The 13,494-nt window shown below is 41.5% G+C and overlaps 1 protein-coding gene and 1 non-coding gene across 5 annotated transcripts in view; one reads left to right on the top strand and one right to left on the bottom strand.

The window, feature by feature from the left end:
- The window catches only part of PECAM1 (platelet and endothelial cell adhesion molecule 1), a 1,005,718-nt gene that overhangs the window by 883,868 nt on the left and 108,356 nt on the right, over positions 1 to 13,494 (top strand). For 2 of the 4 annotated variants that reach the window (XM_069654997.1, XM_069654998.1), the window contains one exon: positions 4,016 to 4,038. The exons of the other annotated variants lie outside the window; for them this stretch is intronic. In XM_069654997.1, the coding sequence (XP_069511098.1) occupies positions 4,016 to 4,038 (23 nt within the window). The remainder of the gene's footprint in view (positions 1 to 4,015; positions 4,039 to 13,494) is intronic. 4 annotated transcript variants of the gene reach the window in all.
- LOC138448205 (U6 spliceosomal RNA) lies at positions 5,385 to 5,491 on the bottom strand. The gene has a single exon (XR_011260051.1). It is a non-coding gene; the product is annotated as a U6 spliceosomal RNA (small nuclear RNA).

Raw genomic sequence — 13,494 nt, 5'->3', positions numbered from 1 at the left:
TTCCATGCAGAGTTCTGGTGTGAGAATTTCGCTGACCTGGATCCTCTCAGTAGTGTCCATGGAGTACTGCTTATCTATCCCTGCCTCTCCTCCCTCCTCCCATCCACTCCCACAGATTGGAACAACAACTCTTTTGGTAGAAATCCGGTCACTCATCGGGAGCCAGGCAGTGGAGGAAGTCCCAGCCTCCCAGCGAGGCTTGGGCTACTACTCCACGATTTTCACCATTCAGAAAAAGAACCAGGCTGGCCTGAGAGTTGTGTTGGACCTATCCACCCTCAACCTCTCCCTTTCTCTACAAAAATTCAATATGGTCACGCCAGCACTCATAGCGGAGACATTGTGCAAAGGAGAGTGGATGTGCTCCCTGGATCTGAAGGACGCATACTTACACAACTCGATTTGGCAACCTCATCGTTCTTTTCTATGATTCAGAATCATGGGCTACCATTTCCAATACAAGGTGCTTCCCTTTGGCCTCAACTCGGCCCCAGGGTCTTTACCAGGCTTATGATTACAGTAGTGGCCCTCCTCACGGCCCCAGGCCACCACATCTACCCGCACCACGACGACTGGCTCGTCAGGGCGACATCTCTTCAAGTGGTGCACCACACTTCCCACGCTCTTATGAACACACTCCACAATCTGGGCTTTTTGCTCAATCTCGAGAAGTCTCTGCTGCAGCCTACGCAGGGACTGACTTTCCTGGGGCTCATCTGGGACACGTGCTCCCAGAGAGTTTCCCCCTCAGAGGACAAGATCACGGCCATCAGGAGGGCCACTGCTCACTTCCTCAGCCGAGAAGTGACAACGGCCTTGTGGTACCAACACCTACAGGGTCTCATGGCAGCGGCCTTATTGGCCGTCCCCCACACGAGGCTCAGGATGAGGAGGATACAGCTGCACTTCCCAGCATCATGGAATCAGGAGCAGGGCTCTCAGGTGGAGATGATCAACGTTCCTCCTTCTCTTCACCCGGACCTCACATGGTGGTCCAAGGACTGCAACCTGCGGATGGGCAAGCCCTTCCGGCAGCCTACCCCACAGGTCACCATCACTACGGACTCCTCTGTCGAGGGCTGGGGGCCTCTCTGGACAACCACAGCGTCCATGGAACCTGAACCCGACAGGAGCAGGAGTACCATATTAATTGGCTGGAACTAAAGGCCATCTGGCTAGCGCTCAGAGCCTTCCTTACGGTTATTGGGGGCAAGATCATCCTCATTCAGACAGACAACTCGCAGTCATCATGTGGGAATGGGCCCCTTGAGAACTTCCGGGGGAGTCCAACCTGGAGGCGGACAGGCTAAGCAGATAGGGAGCGTGCAATTACGAGTGGCAATTGAACGACCAGGTGCTGCGGGAGATCTTCAGCGGATGGGGCACCCCCAGGTGGACCTCTTTACCTCCTGGGACAACAAAAGTGCCAACAGTTTGCGTCCTGGCAGGGACGGGGCCCCGGCTCCGTGGTCGATGCATTTCAGATTCATTGGAGCGGCATGACAGCATACACCTTCCCATCCACACTGCTGATCCACAGGGTGATCTGCAAGATAAAGGAGTCTTGCCACCTCACCATCATTCTGATAGCTCCATGGTGGCCAGCCAGGCTATGGTTCTCAGAGCTGCTCAGCCTCGTGGGGAGACCACCCATTCACCTTCCGACGGACCCAGCACATCTTCTGGCGCAGGGTCATCCACGCCGCACACAGAAATTAGCCCTCACAGCGTGGTTCCTGAGCAAGTCACACTAGGGCACCTCAGCCTTTCACAGGCTAATTTAGAGATCATACAGGGGGCAAGGAGCAAGGCTACCAGGACCCAGTATAAGAGCAAGTGGACCGGTTCTGTCACTGGGCATATTCTAAGGATATCGATCCCCTTGCATGAACATTGGACAACGTGCTCTCCTCTGCGCACCTCACCCACTCTGGCGTGCAGGTGCACAGTTGCTGCACCTATTTGGTGGCCACAGGAGCCTCCAGGAACTCAGAGGAAGAAGTATTTTCATCTTCCAACCCGATAGTCAAGAAGCATTTGACGGGCCTCGCCAGACTCTACACGCCCACCAAGAGGCCACGCGCTGTGTGGGATTGCAACGTAATGTTGGGCACCGTGGCGCATAAACCATTTCAGCCAATGGCATCTACAGACATCACGCTGGTCACTATTAATGCGGCCTTGCTAGTTGACCTCACATCAGCTTGCAGAGCCAGCTAAATCCAGGTGGGAGTCGCCTCAGAGCCCTATACTACTTTTTCACAAGGATAAGGTGGTCCTGCGGACACACCCTGCATTCCTACCTAAGGTACTTTCCGCTTTCCATCTAAACGAGGAAATAGTGCTGCCTTCGTTGTTTGCTGAACCTAAGGATGAGTGTCACAGGGATCTGCCCGGCTTCGATGTCAGGCGTGCTCTTAAATTCTACTTGGACAGGACCAAGGGCTTCCGCAAGTCGGACGCACTGTTTGTCACCTTCGGCGGCCTTGGTATCAGGCATCAAAGGCCTCTATAGCACGAAGGATGGTCTCGGCCAACAAGGAAGCATATGAGGGGCAGCATAAGCCACTTCCGGCTAACATGCGCACCCATGCGGTCAGAGCCAAGACCACGGCCTTCGCATTCCAAAGGCAGGTCCCGTGGCAAGTCATAAGCAGGGCGGCTACCTGGGCCACCACTTCTGCTTTCTGCAAGCATTACTGTTAGGACGCCGGCTCTAGATCAGCGGCTTTCGTGCAGGCAGTTCTCAGAAACCTGTTTGCTTAAGGAGGGTCTCCTCTCCACCCTTGGGCTGCACTCAGTGATAATTGCCCATGTAGTATGGAGGAAAGGAGACGGGACGTAAGAGTAAATATAAGTGTCTCACCGTAGCAACTAATGTGCTCTTAGTCCTTAGTCCACTTTCCTCCATACGTCCCACCATCCTCCCCCCCTAATAAAACTGGTGTCATTAGGCAATGTTAAACTATTGTTGACGCATCTATGGGGACTGAGGTGTGGCGCCCGAGGGCAGAGTGAGGGCAGCGTACGCTCCTAGGGACACACCGCAGCGCGCCTCTAAATTGGTATTTGCCAACATGCAACATTCCAACATGCAAGCCCACCAAATCGGCATGATAGTCATATTGACATTTTGACCCAATAAGGTGTTAGATAAAGTTTAACTCTTTAAAATAGATAATGGTGCCCAGCACATTTGTCAAAAAAGGATGGTTGTGTTTGAGGAATAATTGCCATTTATAATTTATAATGAAGGTGAAGTCTCTTCATAAGAAGAGACTCATATTTTCAACACAAGGAATTAAACTAGCTCAGGTTTCCTCCTGAAGCTTGTGAAATCAAATACAGTTAGCTATCACAATGTGTAGAAGTTCCTGCTAAGGGAATGGTCTGGTGGTGTGTGCAATGAAACCTATTCACTTACCCACTTTTACACTCCACACTTTCTACTCCCAGTTCATAACAATACCTGATAAACCAAGAAAGGCATGTGGATGTGTGAGTAGAGTCTCTTAGACCAGATGTGATGGGAAATATCAGTCGGTATCCAGTCAATATATCTAAAACATTACAAAGTGGTACATTTCAGATTGGACCATAATACCGAGAAACACTGCAAACATTAATTAAATAAATAAAGGGGGTAAAGGGGTTAAAATGGGTCTGGATGGGGGTGAGGTGGCGTTATAAGGGTAAAAGAAATGGGGGCTTGGGTGGGTGACCCTGAAAGTAAAAGAAAACATGTTTTTTAGTATTTTGTCCGTGATGAAATGTACCATTCTGTAATTGTGGTCGGTAAAATCACATATAAACATATCAGTCTGTGCGTGCTGGTGTGAAGATCCTAAGGTGTTTTAGGTGATTGTCAGCTATTTACAATAAAAGTCAAACTCCTAAAAAATGTAATATAATGTATTGGAAAGACAGGAAACATTGATGAAAGATTCTTAATTTAGATATGTATCTCTTCATCGAAACAGTAAATTAAATTTATTAATTGACTTTTGTCTTTCAGATACCGAGGAAAACAGCACAGTGGTAAGCCTTCATTTTATATGAATACATATTTTAATGATGACTCTTTCAGCATGCCTACACTCTTGTCCTGTAATATTGATAGTGAATCACAGTCATTCAGTTTCACCTATAATTCCCATCCTAGCCCGTTAGGCATGGTTTAGTAGACTTGCTAAAGCATGTGTGCACATTCGGCCTCAACAGTGTAGTGTTTTTGGGTGGTCAATGAAGAAGTGAGACCTAACTTGCCCTCTTGGTGGGCTCAAAGAAAGTCATGAAGCTGGTCTCAGCAATACATGTCAGCACAGCCATTATAAAAAAACATATTTTTAACCTGATTTTGCCAAAGCAGATCATAAGGCCTCGCAGCACATTGTACCCTAGCATCTACAAAAAGTGCATTAATGTTGATGTCATTAATAATGACCACCCTTATAATGCCACAAAGCTGCATGTTGCCCCGCTCAATAGATATAATACTGATTGCCCCACTGATTTACATACCTAAAAAATGTCAACCTTTGCCCGCTAGAATATGAAGGGGCAGCGGGAATGAGGATCCCAAGTCTGGGTCCACAGACGAATGTGCCATACCCCGGACTGTCATTTTCACTGAGGCATTGAGCCGCGCATGCATGCCTCTTATGCTACCGGCCTGGTGATAGAACAGATCGGAGGAGATTGCGTAATGGGCAAGTGGGCATCCTATGGTCTACCCCATGAAACGTGTGATGTAAGATCTTGATAAAAAGGGTAAAAGGGAATTCCATGGGTCTCTACTATAGAAATGGAATTATCGTTTAATGTTAACTGCTTTGAGGCACACTATTTCTTTACTCTATTTTCAGCTTAGCTCTTTTGAGTTGAGCCCAACAAAATATGCCAGCGCTGCCCTTCTTTTCTGCTCACTGTATTCAAAGAAGATCATGAGAGTATGAGGTTAGGGTCCCATTGGTCCCTTGTTTTCAGCTTTCATGCAATTCCTTGGCGAGCCTTATCTAACCAATAGTTAATGATATAAATTTGTGCAAGCTTGGTTGCTGGGCAGCACTCTTGGTTTTCTTTTGGTCTGAAGCTGATCAGACTATAAACTTAATGCAACAATTTGTCTTTTTAGAAAAAAGACAGAAACCAAATGTCTTGCGCCCTCAGCGAACTCTTTAGTTGAAAAAAATATAAAATGAAAAGGTATGATCCAATTTTGATGGTGTATAAATTTGTGTTTATTTTCAAAATGTTGAATCAATGTCCTCAAATCAATGCCCTCTACACGTGTTCCACTGTCTTAGGTTTCCAGACAGATCTTCAGGAGGGAATAACAAATCAATTTTTCTGACTCTTGTATCATATTCTTCAATCCTTTTTTTTTCTTTATGGAACGCTTCACGAATTTGCGTGTCATCCTTGCGCAGGGGCCATGCTAATCTTCTCAGTATAGTTCCAATTTTAGTATTTGTGCTGCCGAAGCAAGCACTTCCTCAATCCTTTTTTGACACATTTGATATCTTTACAAAAGAAATATTTGTCTGAAAATAAAGACATTTTTTTTTTGCTCAATGTCCTTTAAATGTATTGCAAGCACTTCTACTATAGTTAACTTTCACACAATTTTTACTTTTCTAAACCTTTGTGATTAATTGCTCTTTCACAGTGTGGAAACACGTTGAAAACAGATAGCAATTTTGTACACATATTGTTAGCACTTGTGTGCACTCACTTGCAGTTTTTTTCTCTCTGACCCAAACTTCTATATGTGTCTTGAATTCGCTTAAACTAACGTTTTCCCCTTTAGTTGTCCCAATTTTAAGTAATGCTGCGGAGAGAGAGGAACACCAAATCTGGTGAATTTGTTGTAGCATTCACCTCGTTACTATAATTTTTAATCTAGATCTTGAAGTGTATCTTCTTCCTTAGCATTTCCTCTTATTACACTTACCTTCTCTCCTTGTTGATTTCGCATTCGCTAATTTCTGTGGTCGTTCCTCTTGTGCGCGAGATCGTACGGCCTGATAACCGTTAAACTTACCCACTTGCTTTCGCTTATGTGATTGTGCAAAGTTGTGGTCACGTGATGGATTACATCACGTGATTGCTAATCCTCCATTTTGGTTTGGGAACAATGCAGTGCTTCTCGCTGCTGCATGAACCCTTTATTGTAGATGCGTAGAAAATGCATCTAAATGGATTTATGGTGTTCTTGTCTATAATTATTTCTCCCGGTGCTTACTGTTGTGCGAAAGCGTGATCACTTAGTATTGTGTATCACATGATCGCACCAATATGTCATCTTGGTTTGGGAATTGTGCAGTTCTTTCCCACGCAATTAGCTAACCTTCTTGTTTTTAATGTTTACTGCTACACGGGTCCATTTTTATGGACGCTATGTAGTGCTACATGATAATGTAATGCTATTCTTTTATTTTTCACGTTCCCTATTACACGGATATATATTTATGTGATTGTATGTTCCATAGGTTCGATCCATTACATACCTTTTATTTGAACAAATTATTTTTTATGCATGTACTTTTTCCTTAATGGCATAAATTGTTGTACTTACCTGAATCTGATTGGTAATGCTTAGTGCTTGCAAACTCCATTTTCATGCTTATTGTTGTTTGGCTATACATTAGGCTAACAACATAAGCATTAATAATGTTTGAATTTCAAAACATGGTTTCAAGGCTGAACAAAAATGATTTTACAATAAATGGATTAATTCGTTGTCCGAATTCAAGCCTGTATGGCAACTGTCCAAATTACAGATCCAAAATCCAAAAGGCTTCTCTAATTCTCAGAATTTTCTCCAAATGTCCTCCTCTTTGTGGTCTGATGACTTTTTCAATTCCAAAAAACGTTATGTCATTGATGGGGTCATTTGCATGTTCTGTTAGGTGATGATATCCCAGTGGGTATCTTATGTCTTTATTGATAATTGCTCTAATGTGTTCTTGAATTCTAGTTTTAAGTTTTCTCGTTGTGCTTCCCACGTATGCTTTTTTACATGAACATGTGATGACATATACTACTGATTTTGTATTACAATTGATGAAGTTTTTAATTCGGTATTTTGTTCCATTTGGCAAGGATACACTTTTTTTCCCATTGTCTGAATATTGGCAACTAATGCAGGTTCTACATTTATAATTGCCTAGCAGAGTTTTTTTGGTCCCTAATTGAGTTAGTCCTTCTTCTTGTTTCTTTGCCATAAAGTGCGAATGGCTTAATATGTCCTTTAAGCTTTTCGCTCTTTTAAAAGTAATATGTACATCATCTTCAATGAATTTAGATAAGTCTTGATTGTAAGCGATATTCAATCAACACTACAGCTAAGTCAATGCCTAGTCTGGGATGCTGAGGAAAACCCTTATTGATGTATTTGTATGTCCAGTTCAGTACTCTGGATGACAACCCTTGTATAACACCCCCCTCTTAGAATCCCCCTGACCCCACTGAGCCAAGAAGTAGGTTTGTTTTGCAAATTAAAAGGTTTATTTGAAAAATTAAACAATATATATGTGTCACACTTTTATAACAAATTAATATCTGATAGTACACTTAGACATATGATGTGGATCCACAATGGGTAATGTTACAGTGGTACACTTCATTACTTAGGAGTAGTATAGAGGATGAGGTAGCTGAAATGCTTTATGGTTTCAAGGAAATGCAAGGTGGAATAAATGCAGTACAGAAAATAAACTGATATGGTTTCACAAGAGATAATATGTTCACTTTTCCCCTGGTGGCAATTCACCCCCCCTATATGCAATGCAAGGAGATGGAAGTAACACACACAGTCTTCAGGAATACAGTCAAATACAATACAGAACTCAGTTCCCCCCCAGCAAGCTTAGAGGAAACAGGTAGAAGTTTGAAACACAGGCCCAAAATGCTTTTAAATGTGATGGCAATGGATGGGAAAATGTGCTAACTGATTTTAATTCCCTCTAGAGATTCAGGGTGAGTGAGAGATGCTTGTTGGTATTAGTTCAGGCTCACTTTAGCAATGCTCTATGAGTTATTACCAGGTTGCAAACGGATTTTAACAAAGGAAAGAATGGAGCTGCTATTTTGACAAGTGGAGAAATTGAGCCAAAATCGCAAATCGCAGTAAATTTCACGAGTGCGTAAATCGCGATTGCGGAAAAAGTATAGGGAGTAGGAAGTCGCCTCTAGGTTCGTTGGAAAGCCTAGAATCACAGCTTTAAAATGAAAGTTAACCCACGTTCCTAGGACAAACGATTCCGGAGATACAGACAATTTAATAAAGGTAGATTTTGGGATTTAAAGTAAAACTCAAAATGACAGGTGACAGTTTGCAGCTTTAGAATGACAGATGACAGCTCGCAGCTTTAGAATGACAGATGACAGGATTACTAGGAGGCAGTTCTACTTAGGTTAAAATAGTTTGGATTAGATTATTTTAACTAAGAGATTGGTTCTGCACAGTTCTGCTAGGTACTCACAATATAAATTTGAAATAGGCCTCGTCACGGATCTGGTCAACACGTCCAGCGGCGGTTCTCTCTGCTCGGTGGGTCAATCAGGCACCGGTTCTGCTCACAGCGATCCAGATCTCTGGTTCTGCTCACAGCGGTCTGGGTCTGGTCTGCGGTTCCGGCAAAAGTTCTTGCACAGAATTCAAACAGCTCGCCCGGCTGTGGAATAGTTTGCAGATGATTTTAAGGATGCTGAGGCCTGCTGAGAAGAGTTCTCAGTTTGTGGGTTTAGGCCCTTGCTTTAAGTTCTGATGTAAAGTTCTGGTCTTTGGAGATTGATGGATGTGAAGTCTGGAGTCTCCCGGCAGAGCGTCCCGCAGAAAATGGAATGGAATCTCTCTACCTGTCCCAGCAGTCTCTTTTTATGTGTTTTGGAAGTGGGTGTGTGCGTGGCATAACTGAGCCTGCCCCTCTCTACTTGTCATTGGCCCAATTTTCCCCTCTCCCATGATTGGGGGAAGGAAATGTGAGTCAGAGTGATGAGGTCTGTTTATGGGTCAGAGGATCCTCCCCTGGTCAATTTGCCCACAGATCTATATTTGATTCAAATATTTCCCCGATACACAATTTGTTGAAATTACATGTACACATTATATATTCCTTATGGTCCATGCTTGTCCGCCTCTGATCTTCCTGGGGGCTTGCATTCAAAAATGACAACATTTTGCGCTTTTTGACTGGTTTACCAATATCGGACATTTACCAAAAATTACACACATGTGCGCAAGGAGTATGGACATTAATTGATGAAGTGTCAGATTTTTAACATGCAGACATTTGGAGTAAGAGCCTTTTTTCTGCTAGCAACCCCCCAGCATACACCACAGGGTCCTAACACCTCTTAAAACGTGCACAGAAAAATCACAAGAATAATGATATTACTTATATAATTCTGACAAGTCCGTACTATGAATTATCCATCTTTTTTTTTAAATTATGCTCTGGCCCAGATGGGTGTGGTTTAGGTTCCAAAGCACATGGGGGAAGCTTCTGTCTGCCCCCGCATCCAGCTCGGGTTGTTCCCAGAGGCACTTCTCCTCCCACTTCTCCCAAGAGGGAGCCACTTTACGGGCCCCCAAATATAACATTTGCCTGAGTCCAGGACAAGGCGTTGTGCAACCTCCTGTCGGTGCCCCTCCCCTAGTCTAATCAGAGAGGTGTCAACTCCTTTTGGTGGGGAAGCAGGATGCAGCTAGGCCTGGGAAGAGTGGCTGAGCAGGTTTCTCCTGTCGGGGGTAGTTGTCAGGCAGAATTCAGCTAAATGTCACTTTAGTTCCCAGTTTAAATCAAACTTACAATTTTTACCTATACATTAAATAATTACTTCCTTCAAGTCATTTCAGAATATAGTTTTACATTGTATCCACATCTTAGCAAGTCTTTCCTTGGTCTGGTTTGGGTTCCTCTGTTCAGTTTTACACAAAAGTCTGGTGGTTTTAAAACGCCGGCTTTCTGATAGTGGTGAGTACCGGTATTGCAACCATTTTTGGGATTAAGAAAATGAATTCCCCACAGTTCTGAGTTGCTTTTTGGCAATCAGCATTGCCATTCCCAATGGTTTCAGGCTACTGTGTGTGTAGCCCAATGGTGGTTTTAGGCAGTGCCCTCCTGTGCTCACAACATAGGCAAAAATGGGTGGCAGCCTATTCTTCATGTTTTCCCTGTGCAGTCTCTGGGGAGTTCTGGCCATCATGATGTTTTCCATGCCAGTACTGCACAGTTTTATGGTAGGGCTTGGATGCATGGGTAAAAACATCCCACAAGCTCCATTTTTAATATATGCCAATTTTTCTTCACAATGTTTTGGATCTGTTTTGCATTCATGCTTTATTGCGTGATAAATCTCACTTTTTGTTCTTCTGCTTCCATCTTGATTGGTTTGTCTTTCAGTAGTTCTGTTCTTAGTTTTGTCTTTGTTCTTTCATATGAGTTTTCCAAATGTTTTTTCTTATAGCCTCTTTCCCGAAATGTTTCCAATGCTTGTTTGGCATGTTTGTCATATTCTTGTGGTTCAGTACAGTTCCTTTTGATTCTTAATATTTCGCCATATGGTATGTTTCGAATAATATGTTGGGGATGATGGCTTTTTGCATGTAAAATTGTATTTCCAGCAGTTGGTTTCACATAGAGGGTTGTTAGAATTCTTCCATTTTTGATATATATTTGAGATCTAGAAATTGAATCTGATTAGGACTTTGGTTTGTGGTGAATTTCAGGTTGTATTCGTTTGAATTTAGATATGTGACATAATCATTCAGAGTTTCAGTATTTCCATTCCATATCAGAAGAATGTCATCGATATAGCGCCCCCATTAGATTATATTGTTTAGTTTGGTATAGGCATTGAATGACCAGGCGTGTTCTATTTCGAAGTGGCCAACATATAGATTTGCATGGGATGGCGCAAATTTGGCTCCCATGGCCTTTACATGTTTCTGTCTGTAGATCTTATTGTTAAACATGAAAATGTTGTTATTTAATGTGAAATTTAGCATTTCTAGTACCATTGCATTTTGATTGTAATATGGTTTTCAAGAAATAGTTTGTAGTCCTTTTTCATGTGGTATACTTGTGTATAGGGATGAGACGTCCAATGTGACCAGTAGATAACTTTGTTCCCAATATATTTCTTCGATTTGCTGTATTACATGCTTAGTATCTCTAATGAATGAGGGTAGGTAGACTAAGCACTAGGGGCTGTAAATGAGTGTCTATATATTTTGATATTGGCTCTGTGATTCAGCCAATACTGTTAATTATGGGTCTGAAGGAAGGAAAAGTTGTATACGGCTTATGTATCTTGGGTATAAAGTATATAGTGCCCATTGTTGGGAAAAGATTGGTTAGAAAGTCGTTCTCCATATCTGTTAGCAAATCTTGCTCTGTCCAATTTTTTACCATTAGAGTCCCTTCAGATATCAATTCTGCTAATGGATTTGTCTTTAATTTATCATAGCACTGCTCTTGATTTAAATGCTCTTCAGCTGCTGTTATATAATCTTTGGTGTCCATTATTACGATGTTTCCACCCTTATCTGCTTTTTTGATGGTTATTTCCGAATTTTTCCGTAGTTGGTTAATTGCTGCTTTTTCTTTTAACCATTTTTGAGTTTTCTTCCTATTGTTTAGTCTTCCTGAAAAATTTTGCGATCTTAGTTCACTTAGGGTGGCTTTGTGAAATAAGTCAATGACATTTTCTTGTGCCAAAGCTGGTAAAAATGCTGATTGTTGCCTTAGAGTAGTTTCTTCACTTAGATCTATGTAAATATGCATTTCTTCCGTTAATTTTTCCACCGAGTACAGATCTTCATCTTCTGTTAACTTTCAAAGATTGGGCGTATTTTCCATGTGAAGAATTGATAATTCTGATGGGGATTCAATATATTGATTTTTCTTTAGTGATGTCTCAATTTGTGAGAAATATTTCTTAAGTTTTAATCTTCTACAGAATTTGAATAGATCTGCATTTAGTGAAAAGTAGTCTGAGTTGGACGGTGGGCTAAAAGTCCTTTTGCTGAGTATCATCTTCAGATCTGTTCATAATTCCAATTTAGATAGATTGACCACTATGTTTTCTTGTATGGTTTTTGATTTTTGGACCTTGTTTTTACTCCTTCTCCTTTTGAAGCTGTTATTTGTATTGGTGCCCCTGCCCCTCCTCGTCCTTGTCCTGGTTGTGTCGTGGTACCTTGGTTTTGTTGGTTTCTGGGATACTGTTGAGCAGTCTTTGTATTTTTGTATTTGATGTATTCCTCTAAAAAAGCTGATGATGTTCTTCCTATGTTGTCATCAATTGTTGGTTGTGAAATGCTTGGTTGTTCTGTTTCTAAATCACTCGAAGATTCTATTTCTGAAGATGGTGGGGTAGTTGGTATTTGTTGTAATGTTTTTGGTTTGAAACTTTGTTTTGGTGTGTATTTCCTGTGTACTGTTGGTTTTTGAAACATATATAATCTTTTGAATTAATAATCCATTTCATCTTGTTTGAATTTGTTTTGTTTTTTGATTTTGAGTTCTTTGGTATAACATTGTATGTAGTCATCCAATATTTGGTCGTTTTTGAATGTTGCCTCCGGTACGTTTAGTTGTTCTATTTCTTTTTTAGTTGCATCTATTTCTTTTGTCAATTTGTCATGTGCTTTTTTAGCATTGATTATTAGCCTCATCATCATTTCTCTCGATGTTTGAGTAAGTAATTCTTCCCATTCTTGAAATCCTTCAATGTCTTCTTCATCAAACCATGGAAAAATGCAAATTCTTAAACCTCTCGGTATTCTATTAACTTTACGGTATTGTTCCATTGTTTTTACCTCCCACCATCTTGAGAGTTCTTTATTTTGTAATAATTCTAATTTGTTGAACAATGATCTAAGTGATTGTGGATTTTTATCTTCGTTTTCCTGATTAGGATTTTGTTGTTCGGAACAAAGTTGTTCAGCCTCCAATTCTCTTTGATCATACATTGTTGTCATTTTGTTGTTATAAAAGTATCCTAATGCTTTTGTAGTGATAATTATATTTGGTTGGTTCTGCCTGAATTGCTTGAATGTAACAGTATGAGGTTAGGGTCCAATTGGTCTCTTATTTTCAGCTTTTATGCAATTCCTTGGCGAGCCTTATCTAACCAATAGTTAATGATATTAATTTGTGCAAACTTGGTCGCTGGGCTATAAAACTTAATGCAACAATTTGTCTTTTTAGAAAAAAGACAGAAACCAAATGTCTTGCGCCCTCAGCAATGATGTCATGTTTGATGTCCTGGGTGTTAGTTTTAGCAGTGCACAGAGATGGCACGAGTTATGGTTGCTTAGCTTACCATAACTGGTGAATTTCTGAGATTTTTCGGTTTTACCTGTAACGATAACGTCCCTTTAACAACGTTTTTTCATTGAATATATATATTCACTGAAAAAAAGTTGTTAAAGGGACGTTATGATAAAGTTACACTAATAAAAACCTATTGAATTCCATTGAA

This window comes from Ambystoma mexicanum, chromosome 3q (assembly GCF_040938575.1).
Source record: "Ambystoma mexicanum isolate Mex_15411 chromosome 3q, UKY_AmexF1_1, whole genome shotgun sequence".
Lineage (NCBI taxonomy): Eukaryota > Metazoa > Chordata > Amphibia > Caudata > Ambystomatidae > Ambystoma > Ambystoma mexicanum.
The sequence above is the reverse complement of the archived record's forward strand: the minus strand, read 5'-3'. Positions and strand labels throughout refer to the sequence as shown.